Source organism: Balaenoptera ricei, chromosome 9 (assembly GCF_028023285.1).
Source record: "Balaenoptera ricei isolate mBalRic1 chromosome 9, mBalRic1.hap2, whole genome shotgun sequence".
In the NCBI taxonomy this organism is placed as follows: Eukaryota; Metazoa; Chordata; class Mammalia; order Artiodactyla; family Balaenopteridae; genus Balaenoptera; species Balaenoptera ricei.
The window spans coordinates 69,461,010-69,484,762 of record NC_082647.1 but is presented as its reverse complement, the minus strand read 5'-3'; the positions used below and the strand labels follow the sequence as shown (position 1 = coordinate 69,484,762).

Sequence of the window (23,753 nt, the reverse complement as noted above, 5' to 3'; positions counted from 1 at the left end):
AGATTCTAGTTCCTAGATAATAGCATTGTAATAACTCTGTAACATTTAACACTTGGCTATTATCAGGTTACAATTCTTGTTTGTTTGTTTTCCTTCTCTCCTCCCTCCCTTCCTCCCTCCCTTCCTTCCTCCTTTCTTCCCTTTTCTTTTCTCTTTCTTTTTTCCTTCTCTTTTTCTTTCTTTCTTCCTCTCTCTGTCTCTCTCACTCTCTCTCTTTCCTTTGTTCAAATTTCCAATTTCTTAAAGAAATACCAATTTTACTGGCTAATGCTATTACTAGCCACTGTTTGACTGTACCATACCAAATCAGAACCAGCCTATTCCTAGCATGAGTGTTTGTGCAAATGAATGTAAAGTCCTGTTGATACAATGCTCTCCTGCAAACATTTGCCAACATGCCATTGTCCTTCTAATGAAGAAACTGAAGCCAAACATGATTAAGGAATATAATAATAATGTAATGATTTGCATTAGTTTATACTAGAATTTGAGGCATTTAAAGTCTTGTGCCTTTTGCATTACTAGAAAAACCCTTATTATAGATTAGAGTGTTACTATGTTCAACTATCCCTTTTGAAAGTGAAATGGTCCCTTATAATCATGTCTGAGAGCATAGTACCAAGAGGTCAAAGGTTATACAGAAAAAGCGGTCCCCAGGAGGTCCTTGGGGAAGAAAGAAAGAAAAAGGTGAGGGAGGAATGAAGGAAAGAATGAACGAACGAATGAAGGAAACTGAAAGGAAGGAAGGACAGACAGACTCATGTCTTTATACTATTTCAAAGTGTTTAACAATATTTTGTTTTGAAGCAGCTGTGAATCAATAGCACAAGGTCAATGTTCCCTTTTCTTTCAATGGTGGACAAAAATCCCCATAGCCATTCAACACAGTATAATAACAGATAAACATTATCAAATTAAAGGCAATGTGTGAAGCTCTCTGTAACCCTGGGCCTCTCACTAAACACGTCTGCACATGTGCCATCCAACATTGCTGAAGTAGTGACATGGTCTTGAGACACTTCAATGTTATACACTTTTTGAAACAACAGAGAAAGATGTAATTATCTCATTGTAGTCTCATGTGGCCAATTTTTATTAGCCTAATTCTTTGAAAATGGATAATTCATATGAGTTGTGTTTCTCTGTTAACCAGAATATTTAATTACCCAGAACTCCTCATGTCCTATTATAGAAAGATTATTAGAATCACTCTTACCTTGTTAAAATATAGGCAATAAATTATAAGCATTGTCTTCTTTGAGCCTTATAGCTTCCATTACAGTGAAAATAATTTTATATCATATCCGGTTTCTTTTCCATTAAAAATAATGTATGTAGCCCTCTAGAGAATTGCTTGGTTTCCCTAATGAAGAGGCTATAAGAGCCCAGCTACGATTCTGGTTAAAAAGAGATGAGAGGATTGAAACATCCTTTGCTGAAATTTTTATCTTCTTATAGTAAAATCTGATGCTAAACAATTTTCCTAACATATTTAGCTTCATTTTTCACTGCAAGAAAACACTGTAATTAAACAAGTAACATAATAGTTAACATTATCTATTGAAGATTTTTTTCTTTATTTTTGTTCAAATTTTATTTTTGCCCTTTCCAAAGTATTGCATAAAAGATTTTGTTTAATTTTCTTGTTAGTATTTCACGTTTTGATTCCTAAATATATTTTTCAAATAAAACTAAAAAATTGTCAAATGGGTCCATTCTATTAAAGGAGAGTGAATTGGCCAGCAACAGACCTTTGAGTAAAACCAAAGAAAGTAGCATATACTCATGAGCATTTGATTGCTGGGAGCACATTTTATGGCTAAAAAGGTACAGAATCCAACAGCTTTATGCATTGACAATAATATCAGGCACTTTGTATTTGTGTGTGTGTGTGTGTGTGTGTGTGTGTGTGTGTGTGGTTGTGAATAGATTAACCAAGATGAATAATCTCATTTACATAAATATTCACTCTAAAATCTGTAGAGGGATTGTTCTTTTCTTCCTTTCTTTTTTTTAAGTAAATACACTTAAATAAATATTTTTGGTGAAATTTCAAAATATTAGTGCAAATATTTTGAGGAAAAATTAGTATTTTCAGTAAATTTAACTGAAATAGAAGTTTAAAATATTTAGTTGATATAATAGAAATCATCTGTGATATTTTACTAAAACTTCACTGAGACTTTTAAAGAAAAATTAAGCTTCATGATTATGTAAATTAAATTGGAAAAAGAGTTGGGCAGAAATTCATTTAAGTGTCTGTGTCTTAGAACTAATTATTGTAAAATTTGAGAAAAGGGGCTTTTAAGATGTGATGAAGTGTTAAGTGGTCCTTCTTTATTTAAAACAAGTGATGTTTGAATTCCATTTTTCCTTTCCCTAAATGGAACATTATTAAATTGTTCGTATTTTGTATTCTTCGCTTTGAACATTAGTAATAGTTCGTAAAAATACACAAAAAATGATTTTTTAAACCAAGTAGTACTTTACCTTTTTTTAAACCAAGTAATACTTTGTAAAACTAAAAAATATACATCAACTGGGTTAATCTCAATGTCAGTGTTTTGAATTTGTTTTAAAGGAAGTCATACTCTAACAATTATTTTGCATTTTATATATATATATTTTTTTAATGAAAGTTGCTCTCTTAATATACTAAACTCCAGGCTTCTAGAAATTATTATTTTAATATTCAGGCAGAGCTTCAACCCTAACCTTTTCTGAGGATGTAACCTGACTAATCAGGTCTCAGCTATATTATCTTTCCCTGATCTCCATTATATGCAATGTTTACGCAACTAGTGGTTTACTATTTTCTAATATTTACTTTTTCATATGAAAGTCTTTATCTTCTCTTTCTGTCTAAAGAACAAACTTTTAAAAGTAGGCACTAGGCATCACTCACTGTACATTTTATGTCATGCAGAGCTGTGGGCAGGTACCTATATTAGAGCTCAGAAAAAAGTGTGGGCTCTGGGGCCAGATGGGCCTGGATTCAGATTCTGACTCTGCATCTTTGTAGCTGTGATCTTGAAAAGTTGTTTCCTCAATTTCCTATTCTTTAAAACAGCAAGAAAATAAGAGTTAACTCATTGTTAAGCTTAGCAAGGATAATCTCAAGTATCTGCCTAGAACTCTACACATTTTCACTCTTCAATGTATGTTATCTTTCATTTCTCCTTCAAACTACCTTCACCTCTCCTCACAATTGCTTGCAAGAATCATTTCTTTTTAGTCTTTACTACCCACCACTCTTTATTATGGTTGCTTTTTGGTATCCCCAATTCAGAAGTAATATATAAAACCTGGTAGAATTTTACTTACATTTGGTAAAGTCTTGGCAGTGACCTAGGTAAAAACTAAAACAAACAAACAAAGAAACAAAAACCAATCTAAACTACTAGAGAAATCACTCATGGCTGTTAAGATCAACTTGAGTTTTTATGCTTAATGGTTTTGCTTGCAAACAACTGGATATCTATTTCATTGGACACTTCAAAGAATTAGGTAATTTGCTTAAAGCACAGAGATAATAAGACCAATGTGGTAGGTCAGATCACCATGTGGTTAGTTGTTTTCACTGGATTTGGTGGTTTTGACTACATTTGTGACCTGAGGCAATCAAATGAGTAACTCATTTCTATCAATCAGAATCCAACTCATCATAAGAAAGAAAAATCCACATTCTATTTCTGCTTGATATTGTAAAGGTAGCCATATTGCTCTTCATGAAAAACAATACCCTCACTCACTCACTGAGATGAGAACATTGCAGACTTTCAATTTAAATGACTTTGCCACCATCACACAGCTTCTGAACATACTGCTTCCACAAGAGCACTTTTTTTTTTTTTTTTGCACTAAGGAGCTCAACATGTCTCAAACACCTGTTTCATGTCATCTTATATAAATTCCTTTCATTTTACTTACATTGCAAGGGTTCCCTCCTATTGCTCGACTCTCCATAGGGGTGGAGGTATAGCTGGAACATGTTATACTGTGGAAATTACGTCTAAAAAGCACACTGACAATTGCTATTATTAACACGATTGATCACTAAACTCTTATGTCTGGAAAAAGAGGGTCAAGACATCCTTAAATAGATCCAGATTCTCCCAGGCTACCATGAGGATGATATTTTGGTGAAAAGTTTAATTAGAGAGGAAATTTCGAATCTCTTTTACCATGGGTTAGATAAACAGCATTGGTCCCTTTCAGCTAACATGGTCATTTATTCCCCTCAGTCCCGCCATTTGGTTCCTCAGCCTCCAACCACTAAGTTTTGAGCATTGGGGGAAAGGTTTCATTGGCATCACTTATTACCATTAAAGCACTTCCCTTCTGAATGTTGGCTGCCAAAGTATGTGGTATCCTGTGGATCAAGAGGATGAGGACATAGATTGCAGTGAGGCTGAACAGTTTGCACTTCCTAGCAGTGACACCAGACATCAATCTTTCCAAAAGACAGCCGAGAACACACGAACATAAGAACTCTTTAAAAAGAACAAACGAGGCATTATCCAACCAAAAAAAAAAAAAAAAAAGCCACCAAAGCATTTTCCTAGTAAGTTTCCCAAAGATGAAAATGCACTGAAATGACTTAGCTTGTCATGATGGTTGTTTAAAGAAACAAATAAAAAGCAATCTCTACTTTATAAGGTAGATATTTATGAGGTTTAAATTATTTACAGCATAGTGTTTGAGAATCATTTAATTGCCTCTCAAAGTATGAGGGTGTTTCATGTTTTACATGTGCATATCAGCTGGCCTTACAAAAGAATGCTAATTTGGTCACAGTTAATCTGTTTCACATGGTCTACAGCATCAACCGTGACATCATTATAGGAAATCACGTTATGCAACTCTGCAACACCAGGAGAACTGGGGTGTTGTTTTTTTTTTTTGCCATTTGACAAGGTTTCAGACAAGTTGATCACAAGAAAAGAGGGAATTACTAGGCGAAATGTGTTCAAATCATTGTTTTGACCTACATGAATTTATCGTGTTATCTGCTAATAGATTTATGGCTGCTTAAATTCACACTGCACTGCAAATCTCAGAGATCAAGGCCAGTTATTGTGGACCCCTAGGTGTTAGATTGTGCTGAGAAATGTTCCACGTGTGCCTTAAACTTTGGTAATATTTTGCTTCATGACCTTTTACCTGGAACCTATTTAATTGATCTTCATTGCTTGCAAAATAACTTTAAAAATAACAGTTCCACATACTAATGACATTATAAAACATTTCCAACAACTTGTTTTCAAAATTATATTGAAATACAATGGTCCTCTTAGGGAAGAGTATTTTTTCAATAAAATATCTGGTCCTTTGTATTTGACAGGATAGAATTAAGTTCAGTTCACAGAACAACCACACGTATTTGGAATGGCAGAAGAAAGGGCGAGAGGAGTGCGTGGAACCCTTAACTTCCTTTGGATGTCACGAGCAAGTGTGGGTTACCTAGCAGCAAAACCACTGGGATAGCCCTTTGTGTTTTGACAATATCTTTGTTTTCCATTTGGGGATTTGAAAATTTTTAGCGAGTTTTGTGTAACCATATTCTTTGATTTTTTTTTTAATGTTTGAGGCTTCTGAAAAAAAAATAATGCTAAAGTGCTGTATCACCTTCCTATTCTCCCAACCTCATAAGTGTATCAAAAATATATATGTTCAAGTAAAGATTAACTTCATGATAAGGTAAGCTTAACTGTAAGTAGGTGAGATAGCTCTAGTCATGACTTCTTGCAGATGGTTAAGAAATCTGTAAACAGCATCCAGGTGGACAGGCTCCAAGTTTGATGTTCTAACTTCAGGGCTAGAGGGGCAGTAACACACCATTTAATAATATTTAAAATGCCTTGAGGAATTAGAGGAAAATTTTCTGTAGTATAAAAGCTGTCTCATTATTTTGGAGTTTGTGTCAAATAGTTTTTGAGTTTCTTCATATACTGTTCCTTATGGATTTTTCCTAAAATGTCAAATCTTTGAGGAAAGAAGCTTACATTTTATTGTTGACTTTCACAAATAATAATGTTTTTCTGTGTTACCTTTGCCATTCCACTTTTCTCTTTATATTTTTTATATATATGGTTGTTCCTATTAGTAATAAAACCAACTTTTAGGCCTACCTGAAAGTTGCTACCATGTATTAGAAGACAATATCACAAACTAATGTGGAGTCATTTAAAAAATTTATTCACTTACTGTCACTGGGTTTTGTCCTGATCATGTGCTAAGCATTGCATAAATAGCAAAAAAGAGGTCAGAAGGATACAAAAAAGCACTGAGATCTAGTTCTGCTTTGAGACCTTCCCTGGCTGTCATCTCCCTTGCCTGGGTGGCCAAGGTGGTAGTAATGCCATTAAGAAAGAAGGACGACAGGGGACGGAAAGTAAGACCATGAGATAGACTCAGGGCACAATATGCATAGAATTCTTAAAAGGAATTCAGACCCAAAGTCCATGGAAACCTGTAGACTGAAGTATTTGGGAGCCATCAATTTTTGGATAAGTGATTCTTAAAGTCATTGGTGGTAGCACACCGTGAAAAACAGTGAGAGTGAGGAGTAAAGAAAAACAAGAGTTGGTCCCTTTAAAGTGGGTGAGAATCAGGGAAGAAATCAGGGAATTGCACCTGGATGAATAAAGAGGAAAACTGGGAGCAAGGGGTGTTACTAAAGCCAGAAGAAAAGATTTTCAAGACAGAAGCAAGGGTCATATGTTTCAGAAAGTTCAAATAGGATGACATCTAAAATGAGGTCTTTAGTTTTGGCAAGAAAAGAGGCCAATAATGATTTTGGAGAGAACTAAGTGATATTAACAATGAGTTTAAGAGTGAATGCGAGGTAAGTAAGTAAATAATCTGCTCTTTTAAGATGTTTGAGATAAAAACAAATTAAGGAAAGGGAAAGCCAAGGGTTCATGTTTTACAAAATGGAATGTTTAGATATGACTGAAATTAGGGAGATGGAATCAGTGGGAAGGAAAAAGAAAATTTTTTAAAGCATTGATTTAACTAATGAAAAGACATGTATTTAGTAAATAAAATCAATAGTTATTTATTTGGTTATTGATTAGTCAAATGAAACAGTTTTATTTGGTAAGCATAGAAAAGAAAATACATTAATGATCTACTATACAAAGATAATAGTAGGTGCTGTGGAAAATACAACAATGGACAAATTAATCCCTCGAATTAAGAAGCTCATAAAATAGGGGAGGATGCAAAATAGCAGAGTTATTTGTGACATTAGAGGCCAAGGAGTAATAAGGATTATATAATAATTGTAGCTGGGAGGGCTAAATATGATTTCCTGAAGAAAATGACACATGCAGTTATTCTTGAAAGATGAAGAATATTTTGACAGGTCACACAAAGACGGGACCAGGGAAGTGTTGAGGGTGTTCAGGATGCCCAGAGAATGGAGGATACATGAGAAAAAAAAAGAGGAAGATAAATATTTTTTCATGTACTATTCATGTGTCACAAACTGTTACTCTTCCGATTTTGTCATTTGAAAATGTAAAAACCATTCTTGGCTTGTTGGCTGTACAAAGCAGTTTGTGGGCTGGAGTTTGGCCTGTGATGTCAGTTTGCTGACCTGCACTAGGTTGTGAGTGATATAAGGGCAGAGTATCTTACACATAGATATCACACAGTGAATATTTTTTGGTTGTACCGAGGCAATGAGGCCTTAATCCAGGACAGCAGGTATGAGATAGGAAAGGAAAAAATCAGGTGATTTGGTGGATTGATGGCAGTCAGTCGGGGAGTCTTGGTGGGGGCCAGAGGGAGGGTAAAGGAATGATCAAAGGTACAATAGTCATATTACAAGATCAGAAACAGAAAGAAGAAGCATGGGCAGAAAACAATGAATTCGTTTAACAAATAGCGTTTGGGTTTCAAGGTCATGTAGCTATGGAGTCATGGTTGGGGACTTAGGAGGTAGAATATGAAGTTTTGTCTATTAGAATAATGGGGGATATGGTCCTGCACAACCACTTCCATCTCTCAATGGCCAAAGAATATTCCAAGACCTCTTCCTCAAATAGTAGTGAGACTCGGTAGTCATTGATAGCCTCCCTTTTAAACCAGACATATATTCAGATTTCAGACATACATTTACTTTGCAGGGAACAGAGGAAAGGGCAAGGTAACTCATCACAGTAACAAATAACGTTCAGTTCTATGATGTGTCAGCAAATGATAATAACAGAGTGAGGAACAAATGTGTAGAACGAAATCTATCAGATGCAGATTGGTTCCTCAAAGATCAGGGACAATGCTAATCTATGTCAGAATGAAACCATTTACAAAGGATAGACTGACCTGTTCCAGTTGGGACATCCAGTGCTGATTCACTCTGGCACCTTCATTGGACACCATTGCATTTCTTGCAAATTCAGTAATCTTCCAAGCTTCTAACTCGTTTGCTATGAAGCAGTAAAAATTAGTTTCAGAACACAAAGGCAAAGGTAAGACCAATAGAAAGCCCTTATTATTGGCAAAGAGATCCTGGTAGGTTTTGTTGCTGTTGACAGGGGTAATCTATATCCACTCAGGAGGCTTAATAGAGGGAGAATAAAGACAGATTGCAGCCACCTTCTAACTAGTGGTTTTAGTGCCACTTTTTCCTGCTTTCCTGTCTTTTCCTGACAATCCCTGGTTGTTTTGCTTTCCTGTTCACTTCCTTACGTTGCTCTCCTTTCAAACTTTGGAGGTTAATTTGTTCTTGGATTCAGTGACCTGTGGAGACAAATTATAGAAATCATTATTCCAAACATAATACAGCAGAAGTTCACTGGGTCTCACCACAGGCGAGCCTGCTGCACAGGAGGAGTGCTTGCCAATCCTAGCTAACTCTATTGACATAAAGACAGTTCTTCTCCCACGATTTCTGCCCCCAGATTGTGCTAGTTAGGTCATTAGGAATGCCAAATATATGTCATTAAATCCTCCAGAAGGTTTCTTGCTTTTATTCTAGGTAAAGCATGTAGATTCCTTAGAATCTGAATATCTTGTAAGTCTCATGATAAAATCACTAACAGCCCCCAAAACCTAAACCATGGTATTACTGTGCTGTTGCTAACCAGGACCCACATGCACTAGAATTTGGTTTTATTAAATGGATAAGTGACCTTCATGAGACATAAAAATTGTCAAATTCATACTTGTTTTAAAATGTAATACTGATAACTTTTATTTCAAAAGAATTTGTATTTAATTCTGCCAACTTTTGCAGAGAGGGATAGTTTTCCTATAAACACAGCTTATTTTCCACATGGTTGAAAGGTATGGGAATCTCCCTTAACCAAAAATCTCTCTTCACTAGTCTATTGTATTTCTGGAAATGTCAGTATTCAAGCCACTTAATACTTTAGTTCAATAATACTTTTTCTATTGAGGGAGGAAGAGCTCCTTCCACGCATCACCAAGGATATAATCAGGATTCTCTAGCAAATTACTTGGCCCATGGCCTAGGGCCGAGGTAATATAAATCTGAATAGAAAGAAGAGAAATCTAGGTGAATATTTAGTCTTGGCAGGTATCAACACCCAAAATGGCTAGGAGCAGAGAGATATAAATGGAGAATGATGGAGCTTAGAGAAGGAAGAGTGTGCATGACATCAAACTGTTATTCACAGCATTCTTTTCAGGCAGCCTATAACCTTCTAATAGAGTGGACAGTAAAGTCAAAAATTACCATTGTATTCTTAAGCTAGTAGACAACCAGTTTATCTCATGGGTTGGAAGTGTTGCAGAGATTATATGGACTGACAACCTACAATAAAGCTTAGTCTACTCTGAGAAATGGCTGCAAAGTAGAACTCTCTCTACTTTCATATGTAAATGCACTACTGTTTCTTTCTACTCTGGCTTTCGGTGGAGCCTTCAGCACCATACTACGTATCTGTGTACCTAAATGTGGAATGTAATATGACACTGTGTATTTTTATATCTCTCTACCTTGAATATAAATACATAAACATGCATACACACAGATGTATGGTAAACATATGCGTGCACCTGTGTGTAAATTACATTGGAAATGTACCTCATTTTCTTTTCTCTTCATAGATTCACTTTTATCCTTCCCCTGTTTCAATTCTCAAAATATGTATATGAGCAATTTCCTCATATGGATGAGCAATATTTGGAAATCTTGGTAGTAAACTGGCTTTTACGAACGAGGTGCACATTTTCAAAAAGAAATGCCTCCTTTTGAACTTAGGTTCTCAAATCTGCCTATATAAAGACATATAGTTCATCATAAAACTGAAAGAAAACTGTTCTATAGGACATAATTACCATGGTCAGTAATATTTCAGGTGGGAGCTGCTTTTAGCCTTTCAACTTGGGAAGCCAAGAGCATCTCTGTCTTTGCAGTGGGATGAGGAACCCCCTCTCACTTTCTGTTCCACCTGCCTGGCCTAGGCTGAGGGAAGTACACCTTTAATTTCAAGATATGGCTGGTTTTGTGTTTTCTGGTCTGGGACAAGTGCTCTAACCTGGAAGGTTAATTGAAGACGGTGAAGTGTAGCGAGAGATTGGAAGTGAGAGACTTTGCAGGGCTCATCCTAGTGCCCAGTATGAGTTCCTTTCTTTCAATCACTCCTCAAGGCCTGTCTGCTTCCCTTCCTATTCCTAATACCTCTTGCTTATCATAGGAGCCTTTATTCCTGGCATTGTAATCTAACTCCCTGTGGAAGAGAACATGGTCCTATAGCTTCTCTTCTTCTCTGTCAAGGAAAGCTCATTTCTGCTAAAGTTTTCTAATAGTTCTTACTTCTTGATCTGGCAAGGCAACAAGGAAAGTTTTCCTATTCTATATATGTTTAGGTAGTAAAGGTAGAAATAAGTTCATACATAACTAATAAAACAGTGGGTCTTTGGTGAACAAAATTTAGATTCATCTGCATTGTGAGGAAAGTGAATAGTCAGGCTTGGGCTTTCCAGAGCAGGGTGGTGATGAGAGGAGAGGAGTATAAGGGCAGGAATAGTGTTGAGAAGACAATGGGGACTCTTGGAGGAACATGGCAATGAGACTGGGGTATCAGATGCTACTAACAAGATATGTGACGTTTCTCTTTCCTTGACATTCCCAGCCCTGTTACACACACCTGCCTCAAGGCAAGGCAAGCCTTTCATTAGAATGAAGTGAGGGGAGACTCAAGGTAGTAGAAGAAAGAGAGAGAGAAGAAACATCTACAGGATATGTTCTGGATTCCCTATTACCATCTCTTTGAAGCACTCATTTTGGAAGGCTAATGATAAGAAAATACGTTACTTTGAGCTATGCTAGTTGGAGGTTGCTTTTAGAAACACAGGTACCCAGTATGCTATGAAGTGCTTTCCTCATAGAAGTCAGTGCATAGGAAACACTGAGTGATAGAGAACATAGATCTGTAATAAGGTCACTGATATTGGTGGGTTTTGCATCATATTCATATGTATTCATATGTATTCATATGTATTAAGAGCAAATAAGTTCACTGAGCGATAACAAATCCCAGTGACTTAGCACAATAGATTTATTTCTCATTCACATCCTGGTTAAATAAGGGTCAGTGGGAGCTTTCTACTCTACACTGGTAGTCAGTTAGCCAAGATCCTTCTGTCTGGTTTCTTTGCATACCCTAAGGCCTCAGCGTCCTCCACTGAATATCCTGTCTGGCAGTTGGAGGGGAACAGAGAGAGTGCAAAGGATCACACCAGTTCTCTACCCCTGCCTGGGGTGACACACATTATTTATACTCACACTGCATCATTGAGAATCAGACACACAAACCCACTGAGGGGCAGTGGGGCTAGAAAATATGGTTTCTGCCAAAGATAACATTATTAATATGTAATGAGAAAAATAATCATTACTTATTCAAGTTATTAAATCTCATATATCCCTTTCCTCATTTATAAAAGGGAAACTATACAAATATCTACCTCTAGTATAGTTATAGATAATACATGAATTAATACATATAATGTGTTTAATATATCCCCTAGAACATGATAAGCACTTTTGTGTGTTTACACTCATTGCTATTATTATTATTATTATTATCATTAATCAGTCTCATCTTTGAGTAAAGTCAAGGAGGAACTCATAGCATTTCTAACCATTAGGTAAGTAGGCAATGACCCAAATTTTAATTGTATGAGATATTGTAAAATCTCATTTCTAGAAAATGTGGAGAATAGACATATAGAAAGACAGGTAAGGAAGGGGTCACTTAATCTGTCAGACAGAGTGAAGCCAATGTCTTCTTATATTTCATGGAAGCCTTGGTTATAATAATCTTTCAAAAGTTGTTATGAAACAATGACTACAAAGTGATGCAGGACATGTATAATTTACATAGAATTATTTTTATTTTAAGGGATGTAAAAGTTTCCTGCATCAGCGAGTTCTTTCTATATCTTTCTTTTGCTTCTATTTAGTTGTAGGTTCTTTGAGGGATGTTTTTTGTTTGTTTGTTTGATTGATTGCATGCTTTTATCTATCAGAATATCCACAAAGATATACATAGTAGGGAGTCAATAAATTAGTGCTAAATAAATCCTTATTTTTTAAAAATACACAATTTAAATGAAATCTTATCAAATATAATCTTAATTTTTAGACTTTCCTAAATGGATTTAAAGTAGAATACAATTGAACTAAATATGGACATGTCAAAATTCTGAAATTTTAAAATCACATTTTTCATTTTTAATGATAGTGGATATGGTAGGTGGAAATAACATTCTCTCATATCTTCAACTAATTTTAACATTTCATCCAAATAACAATAATAAGCATCATATTTTTTCTTGCCTTTGCATTGTATAGAAATGGAAGTTTTGATTGAAAAGATGATATACATTCTTAAGGATTTATTTTTGCTTCATACTAAAAAGCTGTATCTTCTTTTATTTTTTGTTTAAATTTTGAAAGAATTTAAACATATGAATGGAGAACTAGTCTTTTAAAACTCTGCATGCTAGTTTTTAAAGACTTCCATTTGAACATAAATTTTAAAAATGTATTAAAGTTGTGTTTGCTAGAAAGATTAGAGAGACAGTTTAGTGTTTGTGACAATTTTAGAGCCATCATTTGTTACCTCCTCTAGAGAGATGATTTAATATCTACATGTTGCCAAATGTATAGATAAAAAGTGAAAATTTGGTTAGTCCTTCAGATGACTGGTTTCTATGATGCTGAACATCTGGATATACGCAAAATGTGTTGAACAAAAATATGGAGGTCCAGCCAGTTTATCAATTTTATTCTCATTGATTTGACATTTTTAGATATACTTAGTCATTTATGTTTCGATATTAAGTGGACAAAGGACAGATTAGAAAAAAATACTCAATAAAGACTATCAATCTCTATTCACTGAATGAATTAGCAATATCATCAATTTTATCATCACTTTGATTTGTTGCTATAGGAAGTGAATGAAATTGTGATGACAAAATTGATGATGTCATCATCAGTGCATTCAATGAGGGTATATTCTTTGTTATTTCACCAGCTATTAAATTTTCCATTTAGACTTTACTTTGACAGTTCGAGTCTGTTACTAATATTTTGATTGCTTAGTTCAGTTACTTTTCTGAAATCATTTATCAATCATGCTTATCTGTTGGAAAGAGATGGAACAAATTTTTAAAGGATTCACTTATACCTGGTACTGATATTTTCAAATTCAGAGTGACAGTTGTTTTCATTCAAAAATTGACTAGTTCAGTGTTTTGTAGTGTTAGATTTCCTGTAAAAGGCAGTAAGCAGTAGCTCCAATTCAAGAGGTTTAGCACCATCATTTAATAATGTGTGTTGAGCTCCTTAATGTCCTTTACGTATTGGAAATTACCAAATACATGTCATCTGGGGCTCACAGAATAGTTGGTCCCAGTCACCGCCATTTCTGAAGGAGAAATAAAAATCCAAGAGGGGAATGAATGCTTCAAATAAATCACTGTTGAGAGAGAGAGAGACAAAATTTTAAAAAGCTTTCTCTCCTTTAATGAAACTTTTTCCCTCTCCCTTTCTGTTTCATTTTTATTACTTATAAAGTAAAGAATTTGAACTAAGTAACCTCATAAACTCCTTGCAGTTCTCATGTTCCATAGTCACCACACAATATGTTAAATGTTCCATCAAGTGTTACTAACATGCCTTTCTTGGTGCACACACCGACGTTTTGCAACTATGCCTGAACATTTTTTCCTTCATAACGCGAAGGTTTTCCAAATTATGAGTGAAGGCAACATCATCCCCCCCAGGATGCCCCAAGACGTTCTGTCCACTACTGAAGATTAAATAGCTATCATATAGCTGTGAAAATTCCTTGTAGACCTTGTTTGTGTCTCAGATTAACCTAAAGAATTATTTCTCTCCATTTGATAGGTGACAAGAAATGACAAAAGAGACTTATTTAGATATACTTTAGATGTATAATACATATAGAATCTGTTAGCTTCTAAATTACAAGTTTACTCTGCTTACAGATTTGTCATCATTCTGAAAAGTTTCTTGGAAGTAACCTCTGTTCTTATACACACTAAAAATATCTTTTAATATAACTCTCGAGTATATAAATTGGATTTCATCAAAATTAAAACCCAGTATTCTTCATTAGATACTGTCAAAAAAATGAAAAGTCAGACCGCAGACTGGGAGGAAATATTTGTGTGCAGAATATATAAAGATATCTCAGAACTCAATAATAAAAAAACAACCCAATTAAACTGTGGGCACTAATTTTAAATAGACAAAGAAGACATATAAATGGCAAATAAGCACATGGAGAGGTAATCAGTGTCATTCGCTATTGCAGAGAAGCAAATTGAAATTTCAATGTGATAATACACACCTATAAGAATGTTATCATATAAATAAATAAAAATAAAATTAATAATGTCAAGTACTGTCAAAGATGTGGAGCAAATTTAACTCTCATATACTGCTGGTGGTAATACAAAACGGCACGGTCAGTTTGGAAAACGTTTTGACAGTTTTTTGACAACCTAATGTAAACATCCCATACAGTTCAGTAATCTCACTCCTGAGTATGTGCCGAAGTGAAATGAAACTTATGTTCACATGAAAACTATACTAGAAAATTTATAGATGCTTTATTTGTAATTGCCAAATACTGGACACACTTGAAATGTTCAACTACTAAGTGGATCAAAACAAAACAAAACAAAACAAAAACTGTGGTACATCCATACAAATGCAATACTAGTCAGCAAAAAAGGGAACAAACTACTGATAAACACAGCAAAATGGAGGAATCTGTGGTGCATTATGCTAAGTGAAAGAAACCAAATCAGTGGATGCTAGGGACTGAGAATGAGGTCAAGGAGAATTGACCACGGTATTAATTTTCTACTGCTCTGTAACACATCCGTGGCTTCTCTCACAGCTTCTGTAGGTCAGAAATCAGTGCACAGCTTAGATCAGTGCTTCTGGCTCAAGGTCTTTCATGAGGCTGTAGTTAAGCAGTTAAGCTGTCTGCTGGCTGTAGTGTTATCTGAAGACTCAAGTGGTGGTGTATCGGCTTCCAAACTCACTTACATGGTTGTTGGTGGGATTCAGTTTCTTGTGGAGTTTGGGTTGAGGAGCTTAGTTCCTTGCTAACTGGTTAACCTGAGGCCTCTCCTAGTTCCCTGTCATACGTGCTTCTCCAAAGGGCAGCTCACAACATGGCAACTGACTTTGCTCAGACAGAGTATATGAGAGTACAAAAGAAAGCACCTAAGACATAAGCCACAGTCTTTTTATAACCTAATATCAGAAGTGACATCCCATCACCTTTGCCAAAATTACATTTACTAGAAGGGAGTCATTAAATCCAGCCCACACCCAAGGGGTGGGTTTATACAGGGGGTTGAACACCAGTAGGCAAGAATCACTGGGTGCCGTCTTAGAGGCCGCCTCTATAGGAATCCTCTGGATCCCATGGATTCTTATTTCTCTCACATTCAAAACACACTCACCTCTCCCAAGGTCCTAAACATTTCATCCCATTACATTATCAATTCAAAGTCCAGAATCTCATCATCTGAATCTGGGAGCCATGGTAGAGTCAGCCTGCCATACACAAAGTGGAACAGGCAACTTTTGGGGGTGATCAACACTGTTCCATACCTTATCTTGATTGTGACAGTGATTACACAGTGGTGTTTGTTTGGTAAAAACTCATAGAACTAAATATCAAAAGGGATGGATTGCACTGTTTGTAAGTTGTACCTTAATTTACAAAAAAACAGAAACAAGGTAACAAACTCAAGAATATAACATACATACAAACACACATATTACATTAAATTTTGGCCAAACAAATTGAATGATTGGTCAATATATTAATAAAATATATTTAAAGAAATCTATATTTTGGCACTGGAAAGTAGCATTATTATTTCTAATATCATTAAAAAGCCATAATAACATATCATATGCTTAGAAAATCAATAATTTTTTCTTATAGAAAAAGAAAATTATTATTGTTGACAACTTATAATTTTATTAATATTTTTTCACAGAAAGAAGTTTATTGTGATAATATCAATTTTTTCTCTTTAACATTTGGTTTTCTTCCTTAGAACAGACAACTCATCAATTCAAGTATTAGGGAAGATGAACATATATATAAATGTACTATTAACTTTTTCTCATTTAAAAAACTGTGGGGACAATTTTCTATAAAATGTATTTTTATAACCACCTTTGAAAATAATTTACTTCAAGTAAACTGAATATAGACTGTGAAAAAAAAATTCTGTATTTCTTCTTGTTTTTCCCAATTCTGAAAAGTGACAGAGGTAAGGCAGTGGGATCCAGTTACTGCACCCTGTTTATACAGCTGTACTTCATTGAATGAAGGCTTGTGTTACACACAGTTTGTGATAGGAAGTAAAAGCTTTTAAAACAACTATAGAGACAGGTCTTTAACCTCCACCCTCGTGGATTCTTTGTTCCACCATTTAGCTTCTGTGGAGATTATAAAGAGGTAGTTCCAATGCATATTATTACCCTCTAATTAAACCCCATCTGATTAGCTCATCCACTTGTGAACTCATAACATGGATACATTATGATGAATTTTTTTAAACAAATCCTGAAAGGACCAACAAAGTAGTGTTTTTATTTGTAATGAAGTTTTTATGTGACAGATTCTGAAATGTTCAATAATGGGTATGTTCTAAAGAGAAAATGGTGTTTAGATTACTTCAGATGTTCAATCTGTAAGAAGTTTTAGAAGATTTAGGAGATTCATCAAATTTATTACCTCTTAATAATATTCCACACAGCATCCGAAGATTTCAAGTGCCACGGGATTCTTTGTATCTCTCTTATTTACAGCTATATAGGCTAGTCAGTAAACCAGAGATTTAGGTTCTAGGTTATTTCAGAGATTATGCCTGCGAAGTTAGAGATCATTATGGTGAAGTAGTTCTCATTTGTGTGAGAACAATTTCCTTCATTGCCCGGGTAGAAATACAGGGTCATTACTAGGAACAATTAAAATGATTAAAATGTGAAACCAGTCCGGATCTAAGTTAGATATAAACTGATGGTTTGTGAAAATACTTGCCCCACTTGAAAATATATGACTTTAATAGAAATGACTTCTGATAGAGCTATGTATTCATAATCCTATTCATAATCTCATTCTCACAGACCTAAGTCTTTCTTATATCTCATTTGTTTACCAAAACTCTTTTGCACATTTTATTTGGTAACTCCCTACATAGATTGTCCATAGACCTTTCATTTCCTAAATGAAGGGCCAAGAAGAAGTCCACCCAGATTGACTATATCTATGTCTATATCTCCATTTATCCATGCTTTTCACTTTAAAAATTTCTAACAAATTGTTCTGCCATGTGCCATGTATTTTAACTATGAATATATGGCAGCTGCAGAGACCAATAACTCAATATTTCCACTTTTAGGTTCACTGTTCAGTTCCCATGCATCCAAGCCTAAAAAATTTTAAATTTCTAATCTGTACTGGCAGGGATACAATGATCACATCATATGGTTAATTCTATCTCGTGTATTTGTAGCAAAGGACAAAATATAAGTTAGTTTAGCTAAGAGCATACTTTCTTTTACTAAAACAGAATATATGGCATTTTGATCTGTAATTCTGGTAGGAAATGAAAAATGAGGGCAGAATGAAAAATGTGGGCTTGTTTTCTTAAATTCCATATACTTAGGTGGTTATTATAGTGGCACATTTGCTGTAGAAAAGGCAAGCAACTATCCTTTAGGTATATATGAATCTCAAGACAGTATGAGGGCAATTTACATAATGTTCAGTGAAAATTAACAATTTGCATTTTCTTTTTTATTTTGAGGACAAACAGCAATTATGTGGGACAATTTTAGAAATGGTATACTGTTTTGGTGAGGTATGGGAAGAACTATATGTAACTATTAGTTATTAATATATATCTGTAAATAAAACTGAAACCTTAAATCTTAGGGCTAGATGTTATTCTGCTTTGCCTCTTATTCCAATAGACAGATTTTGAAATTTCTTAAAAAGCCATTAGGGAAGAATATTATGAAATATTTCATTCCAAAATTTATACACCAGTTTCTCCCATCAGAGTACTCTTCTTTAATTAGAAATATGTTATCACCTGCTGAAAAATTATCACAATGCATTGACTGTATTGTTACAACATTACCAGTTAGCTTTTATTATTTGTCATATTGTAATATGTTAGGAAAGTGTAAAGTTTGGAAGTCATTTCAGTTTGCTGAAGGCATTTAATTATATCATATACACTATACATATTTATTGGCTATGTTTCAATTTTTTTATTTCTTTGTAATTTATACCCTCTCTGCTTCCAAAAATGATTTGAGGCAGCTCATTTTAATTATAATTACATTGGCTAGCTTTTTCAGAGATGTTCGAGATTTTTCTCCCTCACTCAACAGAGCAGCATACATAACTGAAAATGAAAGTTGCTTTGTTCTTATTGTCATGGCTCATTTCAAATTGTGTGTTTTGCAGAGGTTAATATTATGTGGGCTGCACACCAAACACACCACAGTTCAGAAGACTATAACTTATCCACAGCGCTGAGACAATCTGTCTTCCAACTGTACACTTCCTGGGTAAGTTTATGAAATTGAATAAAGGTGATAATGTAATTTCATTTAGTCGCAACTGTTTCTGTTTCCTCCAAGTAAATGAATAGAAGCTGTTTTACAAAAAATGCTTCTTTCTCCTCTGTAAGGCCAGACACTAAAGTGTTTCTTTCTCCTCTGTGAAGCCAGACACACATGAAGGAAGTGGTTTTTTCCAATGGTAGTCTTTTACTTGAGCCCCCAGAACTCATGGTGAGAAAGTGGCTGCCTGTTCTTTATTTACTGTCAACTAAGGAGTGTGATATATAGACAATGTATCTCAATTCAAATATATGCAAAGATTTCATTAGAAACTTTTAAAAACAGTTTTTAAAAAATCAGTTGCCGTTTCTGCATGCTTGAGTAAAATCTAATTAAATTCTTTGCTTTTTATCTCTATATTAGCATAGTCAGTACAATACTCAACAGAAAGTTTGGCTCTAAAGTATTTTAACATAAGGAAATGACAAGACTAATGAATACCAGAAATTGCCTCTAGTTCTAAGATTCTTCTGATTCTCTGGGCAAACCTGATCCACTTGGTATCAGACCTCATCTGTGATTGTCCCTCTTTAGGTCTTCTGAGCTGTCTAAAGTACTGCTGCTAAAATGCACCTTGAGCTAGAAAGTCAGAGTTATCAATGTATAAGTGCATTCATCAATAGCTGTTTACTAATGATAAATTATAATGATAATAGTACAAATGTTAATCTGTATGGTTCTTAATAGTTTGCATGTATAATACTTCTATTAGATACGATTATTTAATATTTTCTATGTGCCGGATAATCATCTAAGACCTCTTTATGTATTAATTCATTTGTTCTTCATGACAACTTCAAGGCATAGATACTAGTATAACTCTCATTTCAAAATGATAACTGAGTCCATAGTTCAGTCACAAGACTAGTAAAGGGAGGAGTAGAATTTGAACTCATTCAACCTGGCTGCAAAGATCTTAACCTCTACACTAAATCCTCTTCTATGTACCTCTGTATTGTTTTTCACTTATCCCTGTCCCCCGTGCTATGCTAGATCAAGTATTACCGTTATCAGGTACCTGTAGGTCAATGAGGTTAATTGCACAACCAGTAAGTGACAAAGTCCCATATTTGAAATCAGATTCCTCATAATCAATAGAAAGATAGACTGGCATGTGTTCTGACCCAAACAGGAGCATAGGCCATACAAATGGATAAGCCAGTGATGGCACTAATACATTTGCTGAAAAGGATATTGAAGGAAATCCACCCCCTGCTCCCCACACCATACACCTATGTTACAGCTTATATTAATTTCCTAGGCCTGTTGTAACAAAGTACCACAAACTGGGTGGTTTAAAACAACAGAATTGTATTGTCTCACAGTTCTGGAGGCCAGAAGTTTGAAACCAGTGCTGGCAGGGTCATGGTCCCTCTGAAGACTCTAGGGGAGCAGTTGTTCAAGTCCTTTCTCCTAGCTTCTCCAATCTTCACTCTCCATGGGAGTCTGATCTTCACATGGGGGTCTCCCTGTGTCTGTGTTCAAATTTCTCTTTTTTTATAAGGACACTAGTCATATTGGATTAGGAGCCCACCCTACTCCCTTATGACCGCATCTTAACTAATCACATCTGCAATGATCCTATTTCCAAATAAGGTCACATTCTGAGGTATTAGGGAATAGGATTTCAACACATGAACTTTAGAGTGACATGATTCAATGTATAACACAGCTCTAAGCAATATAGATGGAAAAAGATAGATAGATAATTTCCCCCTCACATCTTCTATAGCCAGCTTGTGCTGGAACTTTAGATGGTTAAAAGTAGAGGAAAATACTACCGATTACACAGCTGTATATACCTCAAGACTGGTCCAGTGAATGGAGGGAACGACAGGCTCCTGACTGGGGAGGAGAATACTGTCCACCCTCCCTTCTTAAGGAATAGCTGCATTAATACAAATTTCTATTATCCTATACAAAATAGGCTGACTATATGACTGGTTAAAATAATAATCTCAAAAATATTTATTCTCTCCTGATTTATATATTACTCTTTGCATAAGGATAACTCAAACTACCAGTAGTTACATTTTGGGAGAGAAAGTCTCCAAGGGATGTAGCTATGTTGGAAGTTGCTCCAGGGAAATCAGTGTCGTTAATGAGTTAATTATCTGAGGAATGATCAAAGGAAAATTTTCTATCTGAGCATCAGGGATTTCAGAAGTAGAAGAAACCTGGGAGATACTATATTTAAATCATATATTTTTAAAGCTACAAAATGAATCTCAGGGGAGCCCACCCATCATCCAGTATTGAACATTGTTGGTTGGAACAGTCCAGACATCTGACTCCCATCTTTATCCTGGTCTAGCTTGTGTCCTTTCCCCTATTATATCAATGCATCCAAAGATACAGATTAGTGAAAATTGAAGTGAAATGCAAGTTCACACCTATTTATTGCCAGACTAAATTCCCTTTATAACCTCTTATCACTTTGCCAAAGACACAGAACATATGCTGAATAAGTAAATGAGCATTGGGAATGCATTACAGCTGTTAATTTGGGGTGGAGATGGGGAGGAAGAGAGGATTTCCAGTATGAGACATGAAAGGTAGGGATTGTCAATCAGCCTGGATTCTTGGTTAATATTTGTAAGTGTGCCAGAAGATAACTTGGATGGTTTCAGGATCTGTAATGGTTGCCAGTCTGTGATAGGTCTTTCTAGACATTAAAATCAGTGTTGTCAGGTCTCTTCATTTTCTTTGAATCTTTTGTAAGATTCTTTTCATCGATACAGGTACATAAGGCATATAATTTGGTAGCTACTAAGGTAACAGTATATTTTAGAACAAATAATAAATGGGTCATGTCTTTGGAGAGAAAATTGATTTGTGAAATGAAAAGCAAAATTAAGCTCAGAGTGCTTTTCTTTGACATTACTATGAAAATTAGGGTGGCAGGCCTGTCATTTAAAGTAGTTAAAGATGAGAATTTATAACCATACTTTTTGCATTTTTTAAAGCCAGTTTTAGATGATTTAACTTTACTTATCCCCAAAGAGCTACAATTAGTGGAGTACCTTTTTTTCCCCAAATTACTGATTTATTTTTTATTGAAGTGTAGTCAGTATACAATATTATATGTTACAAGTATACAAAATAGTGATTCACAATTTTAAAGGTTATACTTCGTTTATAGTTATTATAAAATATTGGCTATATTCCCTGTATTTGTTGGGGAAGCTAGTAAAGTAGTCGTGTTCAGGCTTCAGAGGCCGCACTAGGCCTCTCTCTGACCTGACAATGACACTAAAGCTGGCTGCATGCCAAACTGCTGAGCTACACCCAAAGGGGGCCAAAGGGGTGGCGCCAGCACACATTGTAAACCACTAGATAAGACAGAGAGTAAGTCCTGGGACTTCTTGCACCTTGAGGGTCTGGCCAGCCCCTGGGGATCAAGAACATTCCAAGACTTATGAGTTAAGACCAAGGCATTTATGACAATAACCAGAGCTGCAAACTTGCATGTAGGCTGATTGTTATCAGCATGCGGCCTGGTGCTAAAAACTGGGCTCCTTTGAGTGGCGAACTGAAGTCTCACCTGTGGGGTGGATGCACCTCCCGGGACCCTTCCCAAGTGGGACTCCAGCTTGCTGTTACTTGGGACTTCCCAGCTGCTATTTGAATCTGGATGTAGGTGTCGGCCCAATCAGGTGATATATACTCTGTTATGTGTCTCTAATACTTTTATTCATCCCCTTCTAATGACTGTATATTGAAATTAAGTTAAATAATCTTCTATTAAAAAATTAATTAAATCTGCTCAGTTGTGTGAGACGAGTGGTTATTTTGCCAGCGAATCCAAAGAACCTTGAAACAGAAAGCAGGCTTTCAGCAAAACAGTATTGTACAATATATCCTTGTAGTTTATTTTGTACATTATAGTTTATACCTCTTAATCCCCTATCCCTATATTGCCCGTTTTGGGAGCGCCTTTTTAAGTGAGGCTTATTCATTATATAATTAAATATATGGTTTTGCTTGCTACTTCAGTCTTTTATTATACATCTTAATTAATACAATGCCTTAAACATGATAGTCTCTCCACTTTGCAAATAATAAAATGTGTCTAGACCCATGAATGTTATGTAATAACATTATATAGGGTCAGGGTTATAATAGGGTCAGGGTTAACATCTCATTTTCTTCCAACTTTATAAATAAAATATCTGAATGCTACAGCTTTATATTCAAAACATAGTTACAGAAGTGCTCAAAAAATAAAAGAATGGGATAAGTCAAAGGGTTACAGGAGCCAATTTGAAAGAGCTCCCAATGGCCAAAATGTGGAACAATTTGAACAACAAAATATATAACATAGTGTGAAGTTATAATCCAAAGTATAAAATAAATATCTTTGAAATCAGTCCACATTGACATAGATAAATGATTAAATACATAAATAAATAGGAACAAATAAATGTGAAACGAAATCGCCTAAAGAATTTCAAGAGAATTTCAAATTATATATGTAGATACTGCCCCCATCCAGGAAATGGAGATTAATGCCTCCTTTACCATTGCCCTTTGAGTGTGGACTCTACTTTAGTAACTCCTTCACAAAGAA

At 35.2% G+C, this 23,753-nt stretch overlaps 1 protein-coding gene across 1 annotated transcript in view; it reads left to right on the top strand.

Annotated features, from left to right (window-relative positions):
- The window catches only part of AGMO (alkylglycerol monooxygenase), a 336,098-nt gene that overhangs the window by 85,187 nt on the left and 227,158 nt on the right, over positions 1–23,753 (top strand). Inside the window, exon 4 of the mRNA XM_059932831.1 lies at positions 19,026–19,129. Within this exon, the coding sequence (XP_059788814.1) occupies positions 19,026–19,129 (104 nt within the window). The remainder of the gene's footprint in view (positions 1–19,025; positions 19,130–23,753) is intronic.